Source organism: Mya arenaria, chromosome 15, assembly GCF_026914265.1.
Source record: "Mya arenaria isolate MELC-2E11 chromosome 15, ASM2691426v1".
In the NCBI taxonomy this organism is placed as follows: domain Eukaryota; kingdom Metazoa; phylum Mollusca; class Bivalvia; order Myida; family Myidae; genus Mya; species Mya arenaria.
The window spans coordinates 6288134-6314605 of NC_069136.1; the positions used below are offsets into that span (position 1 = coordinate 6288134).

At 39.0% G+C, this 26472-nt stretch overlaps 3 protein-coding genes across 3 annotated transcripts in view; all 3 read right to left on the reverse strand.

The window, feature by feature from the left end:
* The window catches only part of LOC128218880 (tubulin beta chain-like), a 4883-nt gene extending 639 nt beyond the window's left edge, over window positions 1–4244 (reverse strand). Inside the window, exons 1-3 of the mRNA XM_052926625.1 lie at window positions 4085–4244; window positions 669–1133; window positions 1–429 (exon numbers count right to left, since the gene is read on the reverse strand). The exon at window positions 1–429 is cut by the window's left edge and continues 639 nt beyond it. Coding sequence (XP_052782585.1) covers window positions 1–429; window positions 669–1133; window positions 4085–4141 — 951 coding nt within the window. The 5' untranslated portion in view covers window positions 4142–4244. The remainder of the gene's footprint in view (window positions 430–668; window positions 1134–4084) is intronic.
* A 4850-nt stretch (window positions 4245–9094) lies between these two features.
* On the reverse strand, window positions 9095–12641 carry LOC128218904 (tubulin beta-4B chain-like). Its single transcript, XM_052926670.1, has 3 exons — window positions 12483–12641; window positions 10459–10923; window positions 9095–10209 (listed from the first exon to the last, which is right to left on the reverse strand). Exons 1-3 carry the CDS (start codon window positions 12537–12539, stop codon window positions 9394–9396), a joined length of 1338 nt encoding a protein of 445 aa, XP_052782630.1. The 5' UTR covers window positions 12540–12641; the 3' UTR covers window positions 9095–9393.
* A 7582-nt stretch (window positions 12642–20223) lies between these two features.
* Window positions 20224–23869, reverse strand: LOC128218971 (tubulin beta chain-like). Its single transcript, XM_052926757.1, has 3 exons — window positions 23714–23869; window positions 21261–21725; window positions 20224–21064 (listed from the first exon to the last, which is right to left on the reverse strand). The coding sequence occupies exons 1-3, from the start codon at window positions 23768–23770 to the stop codon at window positions 20249–20251; spliced, it is 1338 nt and encodes a 445-aa protein (XP_052782717.1). The 5' UTR covers window positions 23771–23869; the 3' UTR covers window positions 20224–20248.
* Between the last annotated feature and the right edge of the window lie 2603 nt (window positions 23870–26472).

The window sequence follows — 26472 nt, forward strand, 5'->3', positions numbered from 1 at the left end:
GAACATGGCGGCGACGGTCAGGTACCTGCCGTGACGTGGGTCACAGGCGGCCATCATGTTCTTGGCGTCGAACATCTGCTGGGTGAGCTCGGGGACGGTGAGTGCCCTGTACTGCTGGCTGCCACGGGATGTGAGTGGGGCAAACCCGGGCATGAAGAAGTGGAGACGGGGGAAGGGAACCATGTTGACCGCCAGTTTACGGAGATCGGCGTTCAGCTGACCGGGGAATCGGAGACAGGTGGTGACTCCGGACATGGTGGCGGAGACGAGATGGTTCAAGTCACCGTATGTTGGGGTGGTCAGTTTCAAGGTCCTGAAGCAGATGTCGTAGAGGGCCTCGTTGTCGATGCAGTATGTCTCATCGGTGTTCTCGACCAGCTGGTGGACTGACAGGGTGGCGTTGTAGGGCTCAACGACGGTGTCTGATACCTGCAAGAGTAAGTGGAGAATTGTTGTTTAAAACAGTAAATGAAAACTGTTCTGAAAGGTCGTTTTTAATAAGTGATAAATATATTGTCTAGTTGCAATAATTTGGAACTAACTTGGCGCACAAGAAAGGAGAGTTACAGGAAACATGTAGAATCAATAACTTTAAAATAACAAACTGTAATGTAATTATGATCGTTGTAGATTATTAAAGTATGTCATCAGTCGTTATAAGTACGCACCTTTGGTGATGGTACAACGGAGAATGTGTTCATGATTCGGTCGGGGTACTCCTCACGGATTTTGGAGATGAGGAGGGTTCCCATGCCGGACCCGGTGCCGCCACCGAGGGAGTGTGTCAGCTGGAATCCTTGAAGGCAGTCGCAGCTCTCAGCCTCCTTTCGGACAACGTCAAGGACGGAGTCGACGAGCTCAGCGCCCTCTGTGTAGTGACCCTTGGCCCAGTTGTTTCCGGCGCCGCTCTGTCCGAACACGAAGTTGTCGGGTCTGAAGATCTGGCCGAAGGGGCCGGACCTGACGGAGTCCATGGTTCCGGGCTCGAGATCCACAAGGACGGCGCGGGGCACGTACTTGCCGCCGGTGGCCTCATTGTAGTATACGTTGATTCTCTCAAGCTGGAGATCAGAGTCACCGTGGTAGGTGCCGGTGGGGTCAATGCCGTGCTCGTCGGAGATCACCTCCCAGAACTGAAAATTAATTTTAAAAAATGTTACTTTATTTTAATTTATTCATTCATGTTAATTTAAAGTCAGAGTTATTGGGCCTTAGTAACACGTATACCAAGTGTTATGTGAATATCTTAACCTTCAATAATTTTGGCTTAAATTCACGTTTTAAAGTTTTGGCTTAGTTTAACATTAAGTTAAGACTAAGTTCATCGTTTCGCACGACGGCTACAAACAGCCTATGACAATAAATAGTCTTCTTTCAACGATTAAAATGACGAGCTTAAAATAATTTATATGGTTTAATAATCTCAAGTATTCAATACATTATCTTAAATTTATTGTTTTCGACCCCCTAAAGAAGCATTCAAGTTTAAGACATCCTGGGAGAGGCAATGTTCCAATGTTCTTTATCTGGAGTAGGCTATCAATCGCGTGATTAGGTTCGATATCAATTGATAAATTTTTATTCGAGTGATTTATCATGGAGGAACGCCATGAATATTTAAATATTCATGATTCAATTCAAAGTCATTTTGATAAGTATTGTACTAGCGTGTAATGCTTACTTATCGCCAGTTGCTAAGGACGCGGTCAAACATTTAGACGTACAGTTATTGGCGCGAGAATCAATATTCGCAAATAAACTGAAATTAAGCCAATGTTTTGGGAATGTACATTCCTTAAATCAATTTAATCCTTCAAGTGTCTTGATTAACGACCACAAGTCATAGATCTTGTACCGTATTTTAGGTGCTTTTGTTCGCGAGTTTACTGAATATACAGAAAGTGAAGCAGTTTTCTCTTAATGTGGTGCTTCGGAGATCAATTTAATCCCGACTAACTCAGGTCAAGCAAGGTTTAAGTTTACACTTGTTACCATATGCAAATATACAAGAAACTTAATACCGAATGGTCAAGCATGGTATTACTTCACACTTGTTCCCGTACGCAAATATACATGAACATACATGTATACTGGAGAAGTATAAATTAAACAAAAATACCTTAAATGCTTAAAAAGCTATATTCTGCAATATCATAAAATCATGTATATTTAACTGACAATTCACAAAATTACTGTTTTATGGTTTACTATTTTTTGTGAATTTAAACGCCTTTTTATCACGGATAAAGTCTTATTTCAATTGTCGTAAAACTTATGGGATGGTCGAGATATTGTAGAAAGACATTACTTTAGTGAATAGCCTTTTCGCTTCAGTGCAGTGACTAGATTTGCTGAAAAGGGCGGATTTGTACATGTACTAAAGCGCACTTTATGCATTCCGTTGATAAATGTTCTCAAGTAAATGCGATATCTTCAATAGCTTAGTTATAAAGCAGCGTAATAAATATATTTCGTGCGCGTTTATATAACCTGAACAATGTAAACAATGCCTTTATTCAGTTCTGCAGACATTCAAATAGATCCAATAAATCGATTATATCTATAGCCTTTTCACGAATGAGTAATATTACTGAATGCCTTTGTTGCTTGGCAGTTTTAATATAAATAATAATTCCTTATTCAATGTTTATGCCGCATTGATTTACCTGTTCATACACCTATAGTTATAATTTAGGAAGCACTTAAAACATGACCAGACATCCATTCATGGCTTGTTCAATGTCACGGAGACACGAAGAAATGTCAAGAGAAAAATAAATATTTATTTTTCCATCTTACCAAAGGACGTAAAAAAATGTTTTCGAAATAACAAGAATTTCAATGACACCCTGAATCAAAATTGAAAATTCAACTTGCAAAAACATATGAACTTTGCCTAAACTGACAAAAATGGCTTAAGGTCCGAAATCTAGATTAAAAGCATTTTTGAATACAACGTTATGTTCAGCCAATGAATTATAAGCAATTAAGTGCTGTGCTAAATCATTAAGAATTTCAACTTCAGCGGGTGTTTAAAAGTCCGCCTACGGCTCTGTGTAAATGACCGTGTATCAGCCAATGTGGTTGTATTCTAAGCCAGTAAGATGACCTGAGGTAATATCTTAATAATTAAGTAGGGCTCGTTTGTTCCGCTCACTCCACCCATTCTTAATCACAACGATTTTAATTCATGTCACCTAACTATTACATACTCTGCTAAAATACTATGTTCACTGGACACATAGGTATACAGTTGATATGAAGCATCTAATCCTGTAATGATAATGTATCTAACCTAATTTTGTTAATAGTTAATAGTTAATAACTTGTTGATGATTTAAACGTCCGCCATTGACGATTTCTGTTCTATCGATGACACAATAGTGTTATTCCTGACAATTTGCAATGGAAAACTTGACGGCGTGTATTTTGTTATCTTGAGAGCTTTTCAAGTGTCTATTGCTTTATAAAGTACCATTGTATTATTTGTAATCGTTGATTCGAAAAAGGAAACTCTTGCAAAATAAATACCTTATTGTTTGAAATGCAAACTCAATGCATTATTTGTACATGTAAAGCCATGACCGAGCCACTCACCTACTGACACTGCGTTTATATAGTTGTACCTGATAACGCTGATTAAGCATTATTCAAACTGACATACGATACACGTAAAGATTTGTACTGATTTAACGAACATTTCGTCGCAATAATTTAACATGAGAATTCATCCAACAAGTACCTATTGGAATGTACAACCAGTATATTAACAGGTTATAAAACGACACCAGCTTCATCTGCACTCCCATTGTACGTTCATGGTCACTGACGACATGTATGTACATGAATATAACAATAATATGGTAAAAGGAGCAATAAATTTGTTCCATTTACGGTCAAAGACATGAAGTGTATGTCCTTCTTACATTCACATTCGTTCAAATAAACGAATACATGTATGTATACTATGAATCAATATACTTATCCTGAAACAGTCATCATGTCATCAAACAACTTTAAAAATTGATCGTTATTCTTATTATTTTAAAATATCTAAAAATGAAAGTAAGTAAACTTTTCTTACCTTGGCACCGATCTGGTTGCCGCACTGGCCAGCCTGCATGTGCACGATTTCACGCATGTTGAAGTTTTGTGTGTTTTTCTAACGTGGGAATATAAATATAACTTCTTGCTTGTTAAGCACTGACTACACTATTAATTTCAGATTCCCTTCAATAAATACTGTCGCAACCTCTTAACCGTCTCCTCTGTATACATCCGCGGATTGACTTTCGGTTTAAGGACTTTATTTTCTGTATTCGTGAAAATAAGCGTTAATTATCCCGTATTTTAAGTATTTATTGAATAAATATTAATTTTAGAATATGTATATATTGGGAATAATGTCATATATGTAAACTTTGTGATGAAAATATGACGGACTATTTTTTGAAATAGGGTGTAGAAATACATATCAGACTACAGGTCATGTTTAGGTGTTTCCCGGGGAGATTGCAGATCATGTTTGGACATTGTAGATTAGCGAGGTCGATAGTGATTATGACTTTTGTTTTCAATAATAAACTAAGCTGGTATTATTCCTTCATGCGGAAAATTCGACTATTGTTAAAATAGTGTTAATACAATGTTTTAAAATTAAACTGATACATAACCAGTAATCTTTATCTTAGACTACTTGAAATGTTATTAAATTTTTGGCAAGTGAAATACGGTGATATAGCGCATGGGAATAAGATCTCATAATATTTTGCTTATTTTTGGTTACAAAGTATGCTATGGAACAAGAATAAACGACAACAAATGCTATCTCTGTTTGGTACTTTATTTATTGCTTAAATATGTGACTTAAACTAGATCATTGGATACACGCCTTTGATACATTATTTATACTTATTAAAATAATGGAAACGATATTGAATTTGTTGGGGAAAGCATTAAATGTCAGTGGGTTTCGAATCGCGAACGCTGGCAGGCTGGACTCAAGAATCACATCGGGCTGAGATATAACGACATCTTCTTTCCAATCGTTGATGCGTTCATGCCTATTATAAGTTTGGTGTGTTTTTTGTACAGGGAAAGTGTACGTATGAGACGAAATACCTTTTGGGAATAATAAGTAAATATACTGAACAGTAATGGTTGAGTTCTTTTAAATAAAACTGATGGAATCATATTAAGGCACAAATGAAGGTTTCGGCGATTGAATATAGATTTAGTGTTGGCCATGCGTCCGTCCGCACGTACAACTAGGACTTTTGAGTTTAATTGCCATTTTGGAACTAAGGGGCTTTTTGTATAGTTTTCTATATAAAAAGTTCATAATAACACCTGCTTATGAACAATTGTTAGAAAAAAATCATAAACCACAAATGTTGATCCGTCCGTCCATCATTCGTTCCGCCCGTCTGTCCGGATACATTGTTAATTTTGTTATGTAGCTTGTAGACATAACTTAATGAAACTGTGAGGTGTGTACACTCATAGTGATGTGTTTCACGCGCAATGCTGGTCCGCATGTATACTGGCACTCGGGCAAGGCCCATCCGGCGAGTCTTCGAGAAGATTGTTAGTCATTTTAGGTTTTTGGAGCACAGTGCACAGACAATATGTAACCATGGTTAGAGCTACCCTGGCTCTTAAGCGTGCACCAGTGTAGAGCACTGTCACATGTGACCCACAGGAAGGCAATGAGTATCTCTTGTAAGTGGTGCGGCAGAAAATCGGACCTGCGACCCCAGAGTGGTAGTTTGTTACCACTAGACCACGGATCCGACACAAGGGTCAGTCACATAAGATAAACTGCAAATTTATTGTTAAATAAAGGCTTCAATGTGTCCGTCCGGGGCCCTTACTATGTATTTGATAGACATAAATTAATGAAACTGGCATTATATGTTTATAATTATAGTGTGGTGGAAGAGCGCACGTTTTATCTGGATCGAATCGGAACACACCAGTTATTTTGTATATCTATTTATTGACCGATCTAATGACAATATAACGCAAAAAAGTTATAGTGACGATGCTGTTTTTGACGCTGTAGAATATGATCGAAGAATTATATTATATAAAATTTCAAAAGACAAAGATGATGACAACGGTGACATTAAAATTACCTAATGAATGGTGGCCATGGTTATAACGAGGATGATAATGCTGTCGAATATGTGGCTACTGCAGCGTCTACTGTCGCTGCTTCCGCATACAATGCTGACGACGACGAAAAACACAAAGGACTGCGAGGATGCTGGTGTTGATGATGATAACAACGACGACGAATAATCGACAATATCATTTTTACAACGGTAATCATCGGAAAAGAAATCATGGAACAGAAAAAAATGCACACTACATTTGTATTATACAGTCTTCCCTCAAATACTAAGGCTAATGTTATTTTATACAAGAAAGTATAATACAAGTAAGTTAATACTGGGGATGCATATGGCAACGCGAGTATCCGAGTAGATCGCCCGAGTACTCGAGTGAGGGTCTGTTCCAGGAATTGATATAGAGGAGACGTAAGTAATGGACACAACCTTTTGACAAGCGCCCCTTCCCCAGATTTGAAAATGAAATTGTTTCAAATGTTGGCATGGAGGTTTTGGGGACCTCTCTCCATAAAAAAGTAAACTTGGACGATTTGAGGTGGGTAGGGGCCTTGTGCACGTCCCCCCCCCCTCCCACCCTGGACCCTCCAGTGCGAGCACTAATTTACTACTCGAGTACTTAAATTTCACTTAAACCACGATAGACAGACGACATATAGACGATGTAACAGTACTGGTGCTTCGCAAACAAGACACAAGGTACGGGCCCTCTAATCCCCGTACAAGTAAGTTAATAACTTAATACAAAACAAAACTTGAATCAATTATGAACAATATTTTTTCTCTGTTTTACCGATAAAGTATCACCAGGGTTTTCAACGGGGTCTGAAAACCCTGACAAAAACGGAAACAATATAAAAACTGATGTTTGATGAGAAGGCTTTCTTTGCTTTTCAAGCGCTGAAATACGAACTTTTCCTTAGAACTGCGACTTGCCAACACTACCCCAAAGAGCCGCCAGTTCATATGACATAAAATGACGAGCAAAATGTCAATTGTGCGTTCTGGGTTCTGTCTTTTAGCTTGATGACTAAATCTGATAAAAAAATCCTCAAGTCCATTTCCTGGGTAAAAACCAGCACTATGTCAAATGTCCTATGGCCTGAGAAAGTTCCCTTGGTAAAGCTTGAACCCAGAACATCTTGGGTGAGTGACTGACGCCTAATCACCTTTACCACTCTCAAACTCGTGCTTTATTGCCAAAATTGAGAAGTGTAAACAAGAAAACAATGCATTTATAATATGCATAATATACAGCCAATATATGCAGCCAATTTTATAATACTGGTCAACTTTCCCATTCAACTCAAATTAATTTTGAAACTATTTTGATAACCTGTGACAACAACCTATACACGTTTTATACAATTGAATAAAAGGAAATTTAACACTTACTAATCAAACAAGACCCAGAGGCGCATCCAGGATTCGACGTTAGAGGGGGTGTAACTAAGGGATGTAACCCTTTGATTTGCGCCCCTCCCTTAGAACCGAAATTTGGAAATTTGATTGGTTTAAAGAGTGCTGGCGGGGGGGGGGGGGAGGGGGTTGGTTACACCCCCAAGAAAATGTTCACAATGACTACGAAATGGTGCATTTTGTTTTGGGCGTATTTAACCAACTTTTTGCTCGTATATTAAGATATAAGTAAACTTGGACTATACGGGGGGGGGGGGGGGGAGGGCTGGATCCGCTAGTGACTGGGAATTATAGTTGGGACTTGTTTAACCAAACATTTTGTAAAGCAATAGGAGAGGGGTGATGTTTTGTTAGGTTGTAGAAATGTGTCCTTGAATGCATATTCTAGCTAAAGAAGGAAATATCTTGGATTACGACGTGTTTTCATAAACCAAATTACGACCTCATTTCTGTCTTGAGTTGTAATACTAATACTAAAGTCTTAACCGATAGACGATTTCGGTGGTGGGAAATGTAGGCTATAATCTTAGTATGTTTAGTCGTGTATATAGGTAGTGGAAAGACATGATCTTGGTATAATTCATTCACATTTTGATTTGAAAATATATATTTCGATCAAGTATCAATAAAATTATTTAATAGCCATACCTTTGTGTGTTTGGCAATACGTCAAAAGATGAATATAGATTTGAATAATACCTTTATTAATTAAACAAATTCACAACGTGAGTCAGGTATAAAGGATCTAAATTCAGCCCAAAACGTTTGCAAGCATTCTCAACGCACGTAGTCATTGTTAAGTAAATAAGAATCACATGACCGGGAGATAACACTATTGTATATACGGGTCTTACATTTAAGCTGAAATTGTATAATTAAGTCAATGCAGACAATTTTACTTTTCTCTTAAATTTATTTTTATAGAAGCTAACCTGGTTGCCAGTGATCAGGAAGACTTCAGATCAGTGAATGGTATCTCAGAAAATCACAGTACAAAGATTGTAAACACTCGTTCAATAAGGATGTTTTTCTGTAGTCGTCCAAATGTTCTATACATTGTAAAACCTTGACATACGGCTCTTTGTAATAAAACACGTTTTGTTCGCGCGGGTAGTTTTATTTTGCTGTCGATCCAATTGATTTCTGTTGATATAATCGCTGCACATTTTATATGCTTAAGATGTCACCTAGTATTCGGATCCAAATTGCATTTAAAATCTAAATATTCTCTTAAGATATCTCATCATTTTGAGATAAAGTTTAACACATTTTAATTGTTAAACCAATCTAGATTTAGAGATTAAGTTGAGCGTTTTAAATCCACCATTTTCATATTTGAGTTCTTGCTTTTTTATCGGGTGAATCATCATCATCATCATCATCATCATCATCATCATCATCATCACCACCATCATCATCATCATCATCATCATCATCATCATCATCATCATCATCATCAACACCAGCGACTTAATCATTCCTAATCCATATTTCAATCAACATCACCATTATCATCATCTTTGAGAACATTAAAAACACAAAAGCTGTTTTTTATTTCGCTATTTTTATTCATATTTAATACTGTTTTATAACTTATTTTGTAAAATAAAAACATTTTAAAAATAAAACTTATCACAGTTTCAGCTGGTTCTTATATCTTTTTAATGCGTAGTATTTAAACAGTTTTAGGTGTACATTATTTTTATTCGCTACTTTGCATGAAATCAGTGATCTCACAAGGTTCATATTTCATTATTATTTCTTATTGTCATGTCAAGCCGGCAGTGCCAAAATAAAATATAGATAACGATGTTTTTTGAGTATTTTGTTATTCGTATAACATTTAGGCCTCCTCTTCACCCTCCTCCTCGTCGAATTCTCCCTCTTCCTCGGCGGTGGCGTCCTGGTACTGCTGGTACTCAGACACCAAGTCGTTCATGTTCGACTCAGCCTCGGTGAATTCCATCTCGTCCATGCCCTCGCCAGTGTACCAATGGAGGAAAGCCTTACGCCTGAACATAGCGGTAAACTGCTCAGAGATACGCTTGAACAGCTCCTGGATGGCGGTGCTGTTACCGATGAAGGTGCCAGACATCTTAAGACCACGGGGTGGGATGTCGCAGACAGCGGTCTTCACGTTGTTGGGGATCCATTCAACGAAGTAGCTGCTGTTCTTGTTCTGGACGTTCAACATCTGCTCGTCGACCTCCTTCATGGACATACGTCCACGGAACATGGCGGCGACGGTCAGGTACCTGCCGTGACGTGGGTCACAGGCGGCCATCATGTTCTTGGCGTCGAACATCTGCTGGGTGAGCTCTGGGACGGTGAGTGCCCTGTACTGCTGGCTGCCACGGGATGTAAGAGGAGCGAACCCGGGCATGAAGAAGTGGAGACGGGGGAAGGGAACCATGTTGACGGCCAGTTTTCGCAGATCGGCGTTCAGCTGACCGGGGAATCGGAGGCAGCATGTGACCCCGGACATGGTGGCGGAGACGAGATGGTTCAAGTCACCGTATGTTGGGGTGGTCAGTTTCAGTGTCCTGAAGCAAATGTCGTAGAGGGCCTCGTTGTCGATGCAGTATGTCTCGTCTGTGTTCTCGACCAGCTGGTGGACTGACAGGGTGGCGTTGTAGGGCTCAACGACAGTGTCGGATACCTGATGTCATAAAAAGCTTTTGTTAGAATACTTTACAAACTCGGGCTTTCTTAAGAAAAGTTGCGTGTTTAATTTACTTAATTAAGGTAAGTACAATTTCTATATATATTTTATATGTAGTAGATTGACATTTAATTAGTACGGAAGATAAGACGAAACTTAGTTTTGTAAAAATCTAGGAACATGTTTCGAAGAAACAGAACAAGCAATTCAAAGAACGCATTGTAATATTATCGGGTGTGAACATACCTTAGGTGATGGTACGACGGAGAATGTGTTCATGATTCGGTCGGGGTACTCCTCACGGATTTTGGAGATGAGGAGGGTTCCCATGCCGGACCCGGTGCCGCCACCGAGGGAGTGTGTCAGCTGGAATCCCTGAAGGCAGTCGCAGCTCTCAGCCTCCTTTCGGACAACGTCAAGGACGGAGTCGACGAGCTCAGCGCCCTCTGTGTAGTGACCCTTGGCCCAGTTGTTTCCGGCGCCACTCTGTCCGAACACGAAGTTGTCGGGTCTGAAGATCTGGCCGAATGGGCCGGACCTGACGGAGTCCATGGTTCCGGGCTCGAGATCCACAAGGACGGCACGGGGCACGTACTTGCCGCCGGTGGCCTCATTGTAGTATACGTTGATTCTCTCGAGCTGGAGGTCAGAGTCACCGTGGTATGTGCCGGTGGGGTCAATGCCGTGCTCGTCGGAGATCACCTCCCAGAACTGAAATGAAGAAATAAATTTAAAGTCGGAGTCTTAGAAGCAAGTATACCATTATTTAAGCGAATGTCTTCACGTTTGTTCGATGTAATTTTTTACCGTTTCTGGCACAGCGACGATTATTGATTCAAACCAAAAACAACGATCTTATTTAATAAAATCTTCAGCATACCTTTTGTGATCAGACGCGTTAATTGCATTATGGTGGTCAATTCTCTTAGATTTTTATAATTTAAAGTACGTGTTAATTTACTAAAATCTTCAACCTAGCTTTTGTGATCAGACGCGGTATATCGATTATGGTAGTTATTGCATTCAGAATGAGATAATCATATTTTGAAGTTTGTTATGCTTTATCTAGAATTGATTATTTTCGCCCACTTTATACGTAATTAAGTTTTAAACAAACTGAAATGCGCGATGTACCCATGTGTGTTTTTTATTTGGAGAAGGTTGAAGCAGTAAGATTATCAAACGTCATATGTATTTTAAGTATTTCAAGTATTCTTTATATATGGATGTATCATATTAAGTACTATGAAATTGATTATTTCGCCTACTTAAAGATTTCCGTCATCCCAATGCCCTGTATTTGGAGAGCGCATTAGCTGAGTGATAAGGTTCAAAATCAACCCATGAGTTATTTACTGCGTGTGGTTTATAATGGAAAGGCGTCATAAATATTCAGGCATTCATGATTCTATTTAAATTTAGTTTGAAAGGTACCGCACTCGCTCATACAACTTAAGAATCATGGGTTGCCAACAAAGCGGACAAACGCGTTTAAGTATGGGTAAAAGAATAAACCATAGCAAATAAACTGAAGTTCAGCCAATGTATAGTGAATGTAACCCCGCTATAGATTGCCTAAAATCAATTTAATCTTTCGAGTCGCTTGATTAACGACCGTCTAGGGCATATCTATCGCACAAAAGGTTTATAAGTTTTCGCTAAAGAATGTAAACAATGCTGTGATCGAGTTCTTCAGACGTGGAAATTTATTCAATAGTTCCATTATTGATTTTTCTATGGAAAAGTAATGAATCTTTTCTGTTTACGCAATGGCTGTATTGCTATGCAGTTTTGAAATACATGTAAATATTTTCATTGTAGATTTGTTTCTGTCCAAATACCAATTAAACAGTTGTTCAAATATAAAAACGCTAAAGTATATTGAGAACATTTAAAAGATGAATTAATCTATTTATCTTATACCAAACAAAACATGACCGGTGTCGAGTACTTTTTGCGGGCGTAATATAGAGCAGTATTTTTCTGGATCGGAAATTTGGGAATGAGACGCAAGTGTTCCAATGTTCTAGCGAATATATAAACGTTGTATACTTGTGGATAATTTTAACCGTTTTGGGCACGACTACAACTACAAATAAAACAACTCTAAATGAAGAGCTAGTGTAAGAAAATCTACAACCTAGATCTTGTGGTCAGACCTGTTAAATGGATTATGGTGGTTATTACAATAATATTATCATATTTTATTAAATTACGTTTTATGAAGTATCTAAAACATCTTAAAATAAAAGTAAGTAAACGATTCCTACCTTGGCACCAATCTGGTTGCCGCACTGACCAGCTTGCATGTGGACGATTTCACGCATGTTGATTTTTTTGTATTTTTGGTAATGTCGGAAAAAATCAATGTAACTTCGTACTTTCCGCCATGTTTCCCTTCCTTATATACTGTGTCGACCGCTTAACCGTTTCCGGTGTTTACGTCCGCGGATTGACAGTTTCGATTTGGAGAATGGATGTTCTATATTCATGAAATTGAGCGTCAGATATCTGGCATTTTAATGTTTCTTTTAAACAGATATGATTTTTATAATAATGAATTGGAATATTATCATATATGTAAACTTTGTTATGAAAATATAACGGACTATTTTGTTTTACTTCTGGCGCAAGGTTACATATCATTTATCTGTTATCGGGGAGAAAGCAGGTCCTTCTTGGACAATTGCCATGGATTTGCGAGATAGAACTTGTTTTCATTAATAACATAAGCTAGTATTATAACCTTTTACGGGCGAAATCGAAGATTGTTAAACAGTTTTAATACAAGGTTTAAAAAATTAGATTGGTACAAAACCAGTAATTTTTATATCCTTAAAAACCATTAATCATTTGGCACATTGTGTCATAGCGCATTGGATAAGATCCCATTATATTACTTTTTTGGTTGCACCCGAAAACAAGAATAAACAACGACACATTTGTACTGATTTTTATTAATTGTATAGAAATAAGTGACTTGAAAACCATTTAAACTAGATCAATCGCCTTTGATATATTATTTATAGTTATAATAGTTATATTAAATTACTGTTATTAAGAAACATTATTACAATTTGTTGGGGGGGGGGGGGTAAATGTTAGTGGGTTTTGAACCCGCAAACGGTAAACCTGCGTAAAGATAGCTGAACATACAACTTGGACATTTAGAAATAAAGTCGTGCTGGCACGACATTGACATTCAAAAATGAAAGTCGTGCAAACGACATTGACATTCAAAAATGAATGTTGTGCTGGCACGACATTGAGCACTCAGAAATGAATGTTGTGCTGGCACGACATTGACATTCAAAAATGAAGGTCGTGCTGGCACGACATTGACATTCAAAAATGAATGTTGTGCTGGCACGACATTGGGCACTCAGAAATGAATGTTGTGCTGGCACGACATTGGGCACTCAGAAATGAATGTTGTGCTGGCACGACATTGGGCACTAAGAAATGAATGTTGTGCTGGCACGACATTAACATTCAAAAATGAAGGTCGTGCTGGCACGACATTGGGCACTAAGAAATGAATGTTGTGCTGGCACGACATTGACATTCAAAAATGAATGTTGTGCTGGCACGACATTGGGCACTCAGAAATGAATGTTGTGCTGGCACGACATTGACATTCAAAAATGAAGGTCGTGCTGGTACGACATTGACATTCAAAAATGAATGTTGTGCTGGCACGACATTGGGCACTCAGAAATGAATGGTGTGCTGGCACGACATTGACATTCAAAAATGAAGGTCGTGCTGGTACGACATTGGGCACTCAGAAATTAATGTTCTGCTGGTACGTCATTGGGCATAGGAGATTCAAAGACGATGAATTTCTTGACAGCATGACATTGGACATTCAGAAATAAAAGTCGTGCTGGCACATCACTGGACATGCAAAACTAAAGGTCACGCTGGCACGATAGTGGACATTCAAAAATAAAAGTCTTGCTGGCACGACATTTGACATTCAAAAATAAAAGTCGTGCTTGCACGATAGTGGACATTCAAAAAACGAATGTCGTGCCAGCACGACATTGGACATTGGACATTTTAAGATGAAAGTCGTGCTGACTAGACAATTGAAATTTGACATTCAAACATTCAAAAATGAATGTCATGTGGCACGACATTGGACATTCAAAAATAAAAGTCACACTGGCACGACATTGGACTTTGGGCATTCAAAAATAAAAGTCACGCTGGCACGACATTGGACTTTGGGCATTCAAAAATAAATTTTGTGTTGGCATGACATTGGGCATTGAACATTCAAAAATGAATTTTGTGCCAGCACGACATTGGAAAATCAAAAATGAATTTCGTTCCAGCACGACATCGGACATTTAAAAATAAAAGTCACGCTGGTACGACATTGGACATAGGTCATTCAAAAATAAAAGTCGTGCTGGCACATCATTTGATATTCAAAAATAAAAATCGTGCAAGCACAAGATTGGACATTCAAAAATGAATTTTGTGTTGGCACGACATTGGACATTCAAAAATGAATTTTGTGTTGGCACGACATTGGACATTCAAAAATGAATTTTGTGTTGGCACGACATTGGACATTCAAAAATGAATTTTGTGTTGGCACGACATTGGACATTCAAAAATAAATTTTGTGTTGGCATGACATTGGGCATTGGACATTCAAAAATGAATTTTCTGTTGGCATGACATTGGACATTGGACATTCAAAAATGAATTTTCTGTTGGCATGACATTGGACATTCAAAAATGAATTCTGCGTTGGCACGACATTGGAAATTGGACATTCAAAAAATGAATTTTGTTTTGGCACGACATTGAACATTCAAAGACGATGAATTTCGAGCCAGCACGACATTGGACATTGAATATCAAAAGACGAATTTCTTGCTTGCAAGACATTGTACATTGGATTTTAAGAAATGCAAGTTGTCCGGTAAGAAATTAGATTTTTGACCTTCAAAGTCGTGCTAACACGAAATTGGAAATTTGACATTTAAAAATGACATTAGACATTAAAGAGTCAAAAATGAAAATCGCGCTGACACGACATTGGTAATTCAAAAATGAAAGTTGTACTGGCACGACATTGGGCATACAATTTGAAAGTTGTGCTGGTACGACATTGGTCATCGGACATTGAAAATGAAAGTTGTGCCAGCAGGACATTGGACATTCAAATATGAAAATCGTGCTGGCACGAGATTGGACATTCAAAAATGAAAGTCGTGTTTGCAAAACATTGAATGTTAAGAAATAAAAGCCTCGCTGGCACGATATTGGAAAGGAGACATTGAAAAATGAAACGTGAATTATTTGATGATGTGCAAATACAGCTGAAACAGTATTCTCAAATCTTGTTAGGAAAACTGCAAATCACAAGTGGATATATTAAACTTCTTGAGCAGTAAAAGTTCACAACGGTGACGTTAGCAACATTGTAAACTATTAAAACGCCCTGAACAATCGGCTCATTGTGTAACATATTAACGATTAAGAAGGGCGAAGTGAGCACAGTGCCGTCCAAGATTTTACACAATCTGTTCCAAGTGAATTAGATATAATAACGTGTTTTCAGCAGGGGGGCCAAATTATGACGTTATGTCTGCCAAGTTGTTAAACTGCAATTTTTAGCGCTTAGGCGATCCAGTTGGCTGGAAATGTTAAAATCCCATTCGGAACACCTCGGCATATTAAAATAATTAAGGTTCCAATGCGTATAGTTATGATGTTTAACTGCTAAATTAAAATCACTACGCGATCTACTTGCAGCGTAGTTAAATGTACAGATTTCTGACATTGTAAACCGTCCATATACATCCGAGGTTGTTCTCGATGGAAAATGGCCATTGAGTTCCGAATGGTTATAACCCAAGTATGTTTAGTCGTGTACATATGCAGTGGACAACCATGGTGCATCTTGGTATCATCCTTTCACATGTTAATAGACCTTTCCGACGAACTCTGAACACTGAACAAAGTCAACGTACCGTGAACAAAATTTAGTTATTTTCTCGACAAAATCGAAGCTGACTGAATATTGACTTTCTTTATTTCATTGCTATTATCGTTATCATCATCATATTTATCTTCATTGTTATCATCATCACCACCATCATCATCATCATCAGCAGCAGCAGCAGCATCAGCAGTAGCAGCAGCAGCAGCAGCAGCAGCAGCAGCAGCAGCAACAGGACATTTATATGATAGCCTTTACGTTCTTTGTTTGGCAATAAGTAACACTTTTTACAGGTGCATGATAACTATCTTAAGTAAGCAAATTTCATTGAATAGGTCACTGAAGTTATAAAGAGTCTGAATTCAGACCAAAATGAGTGGGTAAAACACAAGGATGTTTAGTCAATGTTATTTATATAATAGTCACATGACCTGCAGATAACACTATTGTTTAAACGCGTTTTACATAAAGGCTGAAGTTGTAAAACGCGTTTATAAGCCACCATTTTCGAATTATCAATTATAAGGTTTTCAATTCCATGGGAAGTTGTCCATTTCATATGTATGTGTATGTTAATCAGCATAGTTTTCTTATGCAGTATCATTTTTTTCTTAATAACAAAGATAAGAAGAAATATATTGACCATTTTCTATGCCATTTGCTCTAGGGGTCAAATTAACTAACGTCCCGAGTCTGAGTTCAATCTGCTCAAGGGGCCATATTAACTATCGTCCTGAATCTGAGTTCAGTCTGCTCAAATGGTCAAATTAATTAACGACCTGAGTCTGAGTTCAATCTGCTCTTGGAGTCATATTAACTAACGTCCTGAGTCTGAGTTCAATCTGCTCAAGGTGCCCTATTAACTAACGTCCTGAGTCTGAGTTCAGTCTGCTCTAGAGGCCATATAAACTAACGTCCTGAGTCTGAGGTCAGTCTGCTCAATGTGCCCTATTTACTAACGTCCCGAGTCTGAGATCAGTCTGCTCAATGTGCCATATTTACTAACGTCCCGAGTGTGACTTCAGACTGCTCAATGTGCCATATTTACTAACGACCCGAGTCTGAGGTCAGTCTGCTCAATGTGCCATATTAACGAACGTCCTGAGTCTGAGTTCAGTGTGCTCGAGGTGCCATATTAACGAACGTCCTGAGTCTGACGTCAGTCTGCTTAAGGTGCCATATTAACGAACGTCCTGAGTCTGAGTTCAGTCTGCTCAATGTGCCATATTTACTAACGTCCCGAGTCTGAGGTCAGTCTGCTCAATGTGCCATATTTACTAACGTCCCGAGTCTGAGATCGATCTGCTCAATGTGCCATATTTACTAACGTCCCGAGTCTGAGATCGATCTGCTCAATGTGCCATATTTACTAACGTCCCGAGTCTGAGATCAGTCTGCTCAATGTGCCATATTTACTAACGTCCCGAGTCTGAGATCGATCTGCTCAATGTGCCATATTTACTAACGTCCCGAGTCTGAGATCGATCTGCTCAATGTGCCATATTTACTAACGTCCCGAGTCTGAGATCAGTCTGCTCAATGTGCCATATTTACTAACGTCCTGAGTCTGAGTTCAGTCTGCTCAATGTGCCATATTTACTAACGTCCCGAGTCTGAGGTCAGTCTGCTCAATGTGCCATATTTACTAACGTCCCGAGTCTGAGATCAGTCTGCTCAATGTGCCATATTTACTAACGTCCCGAGTCTGAGATCGATCTGCTCAATGTGCCATATTTACTAACGTCCCGAGTCTGAGATCGATCTGCTCAATGTGCCATATTTACTAACGTCCCGAGTCTGAGATCAGTCTGCTCAATGTGCCATATTTACTAACGTCCCGAGTCTGAGATCAGTCTGCTCAATGTGCCATATTTACTAACGAACCAAGTCTGAGATCAGTCTGCTCAATGTGCCATATTTACTAACGTCCCGAGTCTGAGATCAATCTGCTCAATGTGCCATATTTACTAACGTCCCGAGTCTGAGATCAATCTGCTCAATGTGCCATATTTACTAACGTCCCGAGTCTGAGATCAGTCTGCTCAATGTGCCATATTTACTAACGTCCCGAGTCTGAGATCAGTCTGCTCAATGTGCCATATTTACTAACGTCCCGAGTCTGAGATCAATCTGCTCAATGTGCCATATTTACTAACGTCCCGAGTCTGAGATCAGTCTGCTCAATGTGCCATATTTACTAACGTCCCGAGTCTGAGATCAGTCTGCTCAATGTGCCATATTTACTAACGAACCAAGTCTGAGATCAGTCTGCTCAATGTGCCATATTTACTAACGTCCCGAGTCTGAGATCGATCTGCTCAATGTGCCATATTTACTAACGAACCAAGTCTGAGGTCAGTCTGCTCAATGTGCCATATTTACTAACGTCCCGAGTGTGAGATCGATCTGCTCAATGTGCCATATTTACTAACGTCCCGAGTCTGAGATCAGTCTGCTCAATGTGCCATATTTACTAACGTCCCGAGTCTGAGATCAGTCTGCTCAATGTGCCATATTTACTAACGTCCCGAGTCTGAGATCGATCTGCTCAATGTGCCATATTTACTAACGTCCCGAGTCTGAGATCAGTCTGCTCAATGTGCCATATTTACGAACGTCCCGAGTCTGAGATCAGTCTGCTCGAGGTGCCATATCAACGAACGTCCTGAGTCTGAGGTCAGTCTGCTTAAGGTGCCATATTAACGAACGTCCTGAGTCTGAGTTCAGTCTACTCGAGGTGCCATATCAACGAACGTCCTGAGTCTGAGATCAGTCTGCTCAATGTGCCATATAAACTAACGTCCCGAGTCTGAGTTCAGACTGCTCAATGTGCCATATTTACTAACGACCCGAGTCTGAGGTCAGTCTGCTCAATGTGCCATATTAACGAACGTCCCGAGTCTGAGATCAGTCTGCTCGAGGTGCCATATCAACGAACGTCCTGAGTCTGAGGTCAGTCTGCTTAAGGTGCCATATTAACGAACGTCCTGAGTCTGAGTTCAGTCTACTCGAGGTGCCATATCAACGAACGTCCTGAGTCTGAGTTCAGTCTGCTCTAGGGGCCATATAAACTAACGTCCTGAGTCTGAGGTCAGTCTGCTTAAGGTGCCATATTAACGAACGTCCTGAGTCTGAGTTCAGTCTACTCGGGGTGCCATATTAACGAACCTCCCGAGTCTGAGTTCAGTCTGCTCAATGTGCCATATTAACGATCCTCCCGAGCCTGAGTTCAGTCTACTCAAGGTGCCATATAACGAACGTCCCAAGTCTGACTTCAGACTGCACTAGGGTCTGTATTAACTAACGTCCCGAGTCTGAGGTCAGACTGCTCTAGGGGCCATATTAACTAACGTCCCGAGTCTGAGGTCAGACTGCTCTAGGGGCCAAATTAACTAACGTCCCGAGTCTGAGGTCAGACTGCTCTAGGGGCCCTATTAACCAACGTCCCGAGTACGAGTTTAGAAATTAAAAAAAATATATTGTAAAAAAGTTATTATAGGAGCATAGATGGCCAAACGTGCTGTACTTCTTACAAATAATATGTTCTTCAGTTCAGCATGCATGTTTTGTTTCAAAAACAAGTAATTATAGATATTTTGAAACATTAAAAGATGCAGTCCTCTTTCAGATGCAAGTGAATATGGATCTACTTTTAAGTTTCAAACTTGTTTATTTCTTAATTCATATAACTTAGCCTCTAATACTAACTACAGCCATCATCGTCATCACCATCATCGTCATCATCATTTTTATTTCTGAGAACAAAACGCAACAAAGGTTTTTATTTTGCTATTTTTATTCATATTTAATACTTTTTGTTAATACTTGTTTTAAACAATAAACAATTTTGTAACTAAAACTTAGAACAGATTCAGTTGGTTCTTCATCTTTTTGTATTGTATATTATTTAGCCTAGAGTATTCTAGCAGTTGTAACATTTATTCGATAACTTGCATGAAATTAGTGATCTTACAATGTTCACATTTCAAATGTATTGTTTTTATTATCAAATCAAGCCGGTAGTGCCAAAACCAGATAACGATGTTTAAGAGTCTTTTGATATTCGTAAAATATTTAGGCCTCCTCTTCACCCTCCTCCTCGTCGAATTCTCCCTCCTCCTCGGCGGTGGCATCCTGGTACTGCTGGTACTCAGACACCAAGTCGTTCATGTTCGACTCAGCCTCGGTGAACTCCATCTCGTCCATGCCCTCGCCAGTGTACCAATGGAGGAAAGCCTTACGCCTGAACATAGCAGTGAACTGCTCAGAGATACGCTTGAACAGCTCCTGGATGGCGGTGCTGTTACCGATGAAGGTGCCGGACATCTTAAGACCACGGGGTGGGATGTCGCAGACAGCGGTCTTCACGTTGTTGGGGATCCATTCAACGAAGTAGCTGCTGTTCTTGTTCTGGACGTTCAACATCTGCTCGTCGACCTCCTTCATGGACATACGTCCACGGAACATGGCGGCGACGGTAAGGTATCTGCCGTGACGTGGGTCACAGGCGGCCATCATGTTCTTGGCGTCGAACATCTGCTGGGTGAGCTCTGGGACGGTGAGCGCCCTGTACTGCTGGCTGCCACGGGATGTGAGTGGGGCGAACCCGGGCATGAAGAAGTGGAGACGGGGGAAGGGAACCATGTTGACCGCCAGTTTACGGAGATCGGCGTTCAGCTGGCCGGGGAATCGGAGACAGGTGGTGACTCCGGACATGGTGGCGGAGACGAGATGGTTCAAGTCACCGTATGTTGGGGTGGTCAGTTTCAGGGTCCTGAAGCAGATGTCGTAGAGGGCCTCGTTGTCGATGCAGTATGTCTCATCGGTGTTCTCGACCAGCTGGTGGACGGACAGGGTGGCGTTGTAGGGCTCAACGACGGTGTCTGATACCTGAAGATAACATACATATTTTTGTTAGAATACCTTAGAACTCGATTTTCATTTCAAATGTTGTTTGTCTATTTAATTTAATTAAGTTAAGAACTATTTTCCTAATAAGATTCTACCTCCAGTAGATTAACATTTAATTAGTACGGAGGATAAGACGAAACTTAAACTTGACAGGTTGCGAATAAACAGAACATACCTTTGGTGATGGTACGACGGAGAATGTGTTCATGATTCGGTCGGGGTACTCCTCACGGATTTTGGAGATGAGGAGGGTTCCCATGCCGGACCCGGTGCCGCCACCGAGGGAGTGTGTCAGCTGGAATCCCTGAAGGCAGTCGCAGCTCTCAGCCTCCTTTCGGACAACGTCAAGGACGGAGTCGACGAGCTCAGCGCCCTCTGTGTAGTGACCCTTGGCCCAGTTGTTTCCGGCACCGCTCTGTCCGAACACGAAGTTGTCGGGACGGAAGATCTGGCCGAAGGGGCCGGACCTGACGGAGTCCATGGTTCCGGGCTCGAGATCCACAAGGACGGCACGGGGCACGTACTTGCCGCCGGTGGCCTCATTGTAGTAGACGTTGATTCTCTCAAGCTGGAGGTCAGAGTCACCGTGGTATGTGCCGGTGGGGTCAATGCCGTGCTCGTCGGAGATCACCTCCCAGAACTGAAAATTAATGATAAATATATGTAAAATTGAAGTCGGAGTAATGGGCCTTAGAAACAAGTATACCATTGTTTCAGGGATTGTCTTGATGTTTTATAGTTGTGGATTATTCACCGATTCTGGTATGACGACGAATACAATTTAATCTAAGATAATGATCTAATTTTAAGATAATGATCTAATTTTATCAAATCTTCAACATATCTCTTGAGATCAGACCCGTGTTATTGATTATGGTGGTCAGTGCATTCTGATTATATTTTTTCAAGTGATATCTAGTTTGATAAATCTTCAACCTAGCTTTGGTGATCAGATTGAAGCGTTTTACGCATTATCTAAAACTGAATATTCTCGCCAACTTTATAGTTTAATCAAGTTTTAAACTAATTGAAAGGCGCAATGTATAAATGTTCTTTATTTGCAGTAGGCTGTAAACCTCAAGAGTTAATAGGTTCAAAATCTAATGCTAAGTTTATTTATAGTCTGAGTTATCATGGAGAAGTATCATGAGTATTTTAACATTTATGATTCAATTTAAATTCAGTTTGAAAGGTGACGCACTCGCTCATACAACTTCGGGTTGATAGTTGCCTTATCATGGGTTGCCAACAACGCGGGCAAATACTTTAAAGAATGGGTGAAATAATCAACCTTCGCAAATAAATTGAATTTAAGCCAATGTCTTGTGGATTTGCCCTCGTTTTAGATTTCTTTAAAACAATTTAATCTTTCGAGTCGCTTGATTAACGACCGTAAATAGCTTAAAATGTATTGTTAGAAAGTTTACTTAACACAAAAGGTTTAAGTTTCTCCTAAGGTAACAATGTAAACAATTCTTTGATCGAGTTCTTCAGACGTAGAAATTTGTTCAATAGTTCAATTATTGATTTTTGTACGGACAAGTAATGAATAATTTCTATTTACTCAATGGCCGTGTTGCTATGCAGTTTTGAAAATAGATAGTCCCTTTCATTGTCAGTTTTTTTTTTGTCTAAATACCAATTAAACGGTTGATCAATTGTAAAGAATACACAAGAAAATTGAGAACATTTTAAAGTTCAAACAGTCTATTGTTTTATGCTGACAAAACATAACCGGTGCGGGTGAAAATATAGATCGGATTTTTTTTTGTTAAATTAAATTGCATTAAAGAGAAGTATTTTATGCAATCAATAGGTTATTGTTGCATAATTTTTCTGTTCAAGTTAATCAATACATTCTTTGTATTATCTGTGTCAGCTGATACATGGGAAATCGCTGAACAGATATACCTGATTGTTCAGTATTCAAACTGTAATCGGATACGACGTTTAATCTGAACATGTGTACGAAAGTTAAGATTAAGCATCACCAAATATGACTCATTTAATTCTACTAAACAAATTTGACCTACTCGGCCCGCGGTCCCCACGGTCTGACTACATACATGCGATAAGTCTCAATGGAATTAAGACTCCGATCGTAAATCAATGGATATAGTAATATTCTACAGAAATTGGCTCGGTTCTGATTAATTATTTACATTCTGCATTGACCAAATTTGTTATACATGCATAGAGTGATGGTCGTTAAACCCCTAGCACTCTTGTATCTAAGTAACTAGGATGGCAAATAGGCACACATTTATACGTTAAATATAATTATAAAATTATACATGTACATTGTATCTATCCAGATATTGATTTGAAAAATGTGAACAGCTAGACAAGAGCGAACACTATATACACGAACATATAATGCAATTGTCACACGTTAGTTTGCAATGATGTTAGTAGTTAATGTCTTCACTGAAAGACATGCAATTCGAAACATCGACTGATCGACATAAATTCAGTGAAAACGTACATATGTATTCGGTATTACTGTATATACCAACAAAGCTGTTAATATGCCATGTCATATGTGTTCATCTGTTCATCTTGAATTGGTAATTAACGAACATACATGTACAAATTATAAAAAAATACAAGTAAGTAAACTTTTCTTACCTTGGCACCGATCTGGTTGCCGCACTGGCCAGCCTGCATGTGCACGATTTCACGCATGTTGAGGTTTTGTGTGTTTTTCTAACGTGGGAATAAATAAGGCAACTGCTTGCTTGTTTAAGCTCTGACTACGATTGATGATTTTTCCTTCATTATATACTGAGACAGCCGCTTAACCACTTCCTGTGTATACATCCGCGGAGCGACTTTCGATTGTTATGATATAATTTGTTAATTAAGCAATTGGACGTCGCTTTTCGCGTATTTTGGAGAAACTATTAGATAGAAATGATTTATTTTAGAATATAAATTGTGATTTTGTGTAAAAAACGTGAACTTTATTATATTAATGGGGCGAACTATTTCTTTACTGGCGTATGGATACATATTAGACGACAGTTGAATGTTTATTCGTTTCCCGGGGAGAAAGCTGGTCAAGTATGGACACTGTTTACGATTATCGATATCAATAGCGATTATAACTTTTGTTTTCATAAATAAAACCAATTTGAATGACAATTTTTCAATACACTATCGACCTTTATAATCGGCTTAAATTGAAACTGTTACAAATACCAACTGTATTAATGATAAACTATGTATAAATTCAAAAGAAGTCTTATTTCTCGTCCAAACTTACGTTTTAGATAAGTACATTTGAATTGATATATTTGATAATTAACTCGCACTTCATTGCCTTGGTCATGCATTCACCTTTCGAAGATATTATGCTAGTACCTAAAAATCGAAAAAAAGAATAAAAAAAGTGAAGGACAAAAGAAAAATATATTTTTTTCTGAAGAATGTACAAGACATTTCTAGTATAAATTAAATATAGATGCAGTATACATGCTGTTAAATAGGTTATGATGAAGCGTTCTGACTTTTATCGTGTGTTCAAATCATTTCTAAAATTATCACCGACGCATGACTCATTTCCCTTTTTTAAATATGATTTTCACACGTACTTTATTCTAAGCCACGTTTCTTTTGGATCAATGAGACACAACCTTTACCAAAACATACCTTTATCATTAAATATCTAAATTTAATCATATACACACTCCATTGTAAGCACCTTCATTTTTTTCGACTCCTGAAGAAAATTGAAAAAAAATAATTTTAGTTTCACCATTTATACACCATAAGAAAGTTAATTTCGAGCAGGGATGCAGCTGTTATATATATAAAAAAAAACATTATTGCTAATACAAGCGGTTTTTTTCGGCGTATATGGACTGAAAAAGGACATTTTCATTAAATGCTGTGCTTGCTGGGGACTTCAGGGACTATATATACAAGTACGCCAATGAGAGCCATGGTCATCTTGGTCTTAGTCAAAACTACATGTTATTCGGTCTGTAGGCTAAGAAAAGCCTTAGCACGATGCATATAGGAAATATGAGGGTGTACACCCCCCCCGCCTGAACACAGAATCGTCCTTCATTGCGTCACACATTCTGCGTCCCAAATTATTACATTTATTCAACGATTTTGAGAGTATGCGTACCGAAAAATGGACTGTGTATGTTTCTGCGTACAGCGTACCAACATCTTTCGAAAACTCCGTGACAAGCCTCTGAGAATCGCGTATCTAAGTGGGCGGGCAGAACATCTTTTAAAAGAAAAGCTTAAATTGCTGTATATGAGACTGGCATCGATGGAATGTGTATTTAAATATTTAATCTTAAGATGCCGCGCTGATTTCAATAACCCAAGACAACATTTAAAAAAAATAATTTTCTTTTTATTCCTAAGATTAAATGTATAGAAAACAACCTTAAAATATGCGCGTGTTATTCAGATATCTTGCTTGCGGCAGCCGGGTTTAAATCTGCTTAAATGTGTTTTAACTAGAGGTTTATATTGTGACCTAAAATGATGATTACGTGAGTTTTGTATTGTACAGCACGATAGCAGTGGCCATGAATAAAGCCTGGGCTTCAGTTTAAAACTGTGCGTCGTAGGTATTGAAATGGCCGAAACAACATACGCTCCTCCGCCCTCATACATAATTCCGGGTGAGCAGACCGGATCTACCAATACGGGACGAAACACGTATTTGATCATGAAACTTCACTTGCCAAAAGTAAATTCATACCAAAATGTCCGGGTGAGATCACTCGGTTCAATTAGTCAAACAATGGAAGAGATCCTGACCCAGTCTTTGCATATATTCTGTAAAAATTGCGAAGAAAACTCAAGTTGGTGTCATACCAACGTTCACGGCCTGTTGGTTATTGGGTCTGCATACGGAGCGGAATGTCGTTACGTAGGTTCGAGCTCCCTTAGGGGCTTGTTCTAATATGGCCATTTGATGTAATGATTGAACAGATTGATAAGTAATGACTTTAATGCAATTTTATCATATTTCATTTTGTGACGATAACTGAATTTCTGACTATTCAGTAGGAAAGAACAGCGCTATTCTACGTTAAATACGATTTGATTGAAACATGTTTTTGAGCAATTCCGGTGAACCTTCTTAAGTCGTACATTCGTCGCTATCAAACTCGCCAGTATTCGTATGGCTTGCCAATAGTCGTAATGCCACCGCAGAGTGATCGTTAGCATTCGTTTTTTCACCGCAGGGTGTTAGCCTGTATTAGTACTGCCACCGCAGGGTGATCGTAAGTATTTTTTATTGTCACCAGAAAATGAATGTCAGCATTCGTATTGCTATCACAGGATGACTATCAACATTCGTATTGTCACCGCAGAGTATTCACCAGTATGAGTACTGCCATCGCCGAGTAATCGAA

Coding starts and splice junctions, on each gene's coding strand:
- LOC128218904 (XM_052926670.1), bottom strand. CDS start 12,539: ATGCGTGAAATCGTCCACATGCAAGCTGGTCAGTGCGGCAACCAGATT. Junction 10,924..12,482: donor GCAACCAGATTGGTGCCAAG/GTAGGAATCGTT, acceptor TCTTCATTTCAG/TTCTGGGAGGTGATCTCCGA. Junction 10,210..10,458: donor CCGTCGTACCATCACCTAAG/GTATGTTCACAC, acceptor TTATGACATCAG/GTATCCGACACTGTCGTTGA.
- LOC128218971 (XM_052926757.1), bottom strand. CDS start 23,770: ATGCGTGAAATCGTGCACATGCAGGCTGGCCAGTGCGGCAACCAGATC. Junction 21,726..23,713: donor GCAACCAGATCGGTGCCAAG/GTAAGAAAAGTT, acceptor ATTAATTTTCAG/TTCTGGGAGGTGATCTCCGA. Junction 21,065..21,260: donor CCGTCGTACCATCACCAAAG/GTATGTTCTGTT, acceptor TGTTATCTTCAG/GTATCAGACACCGTCGTTGA.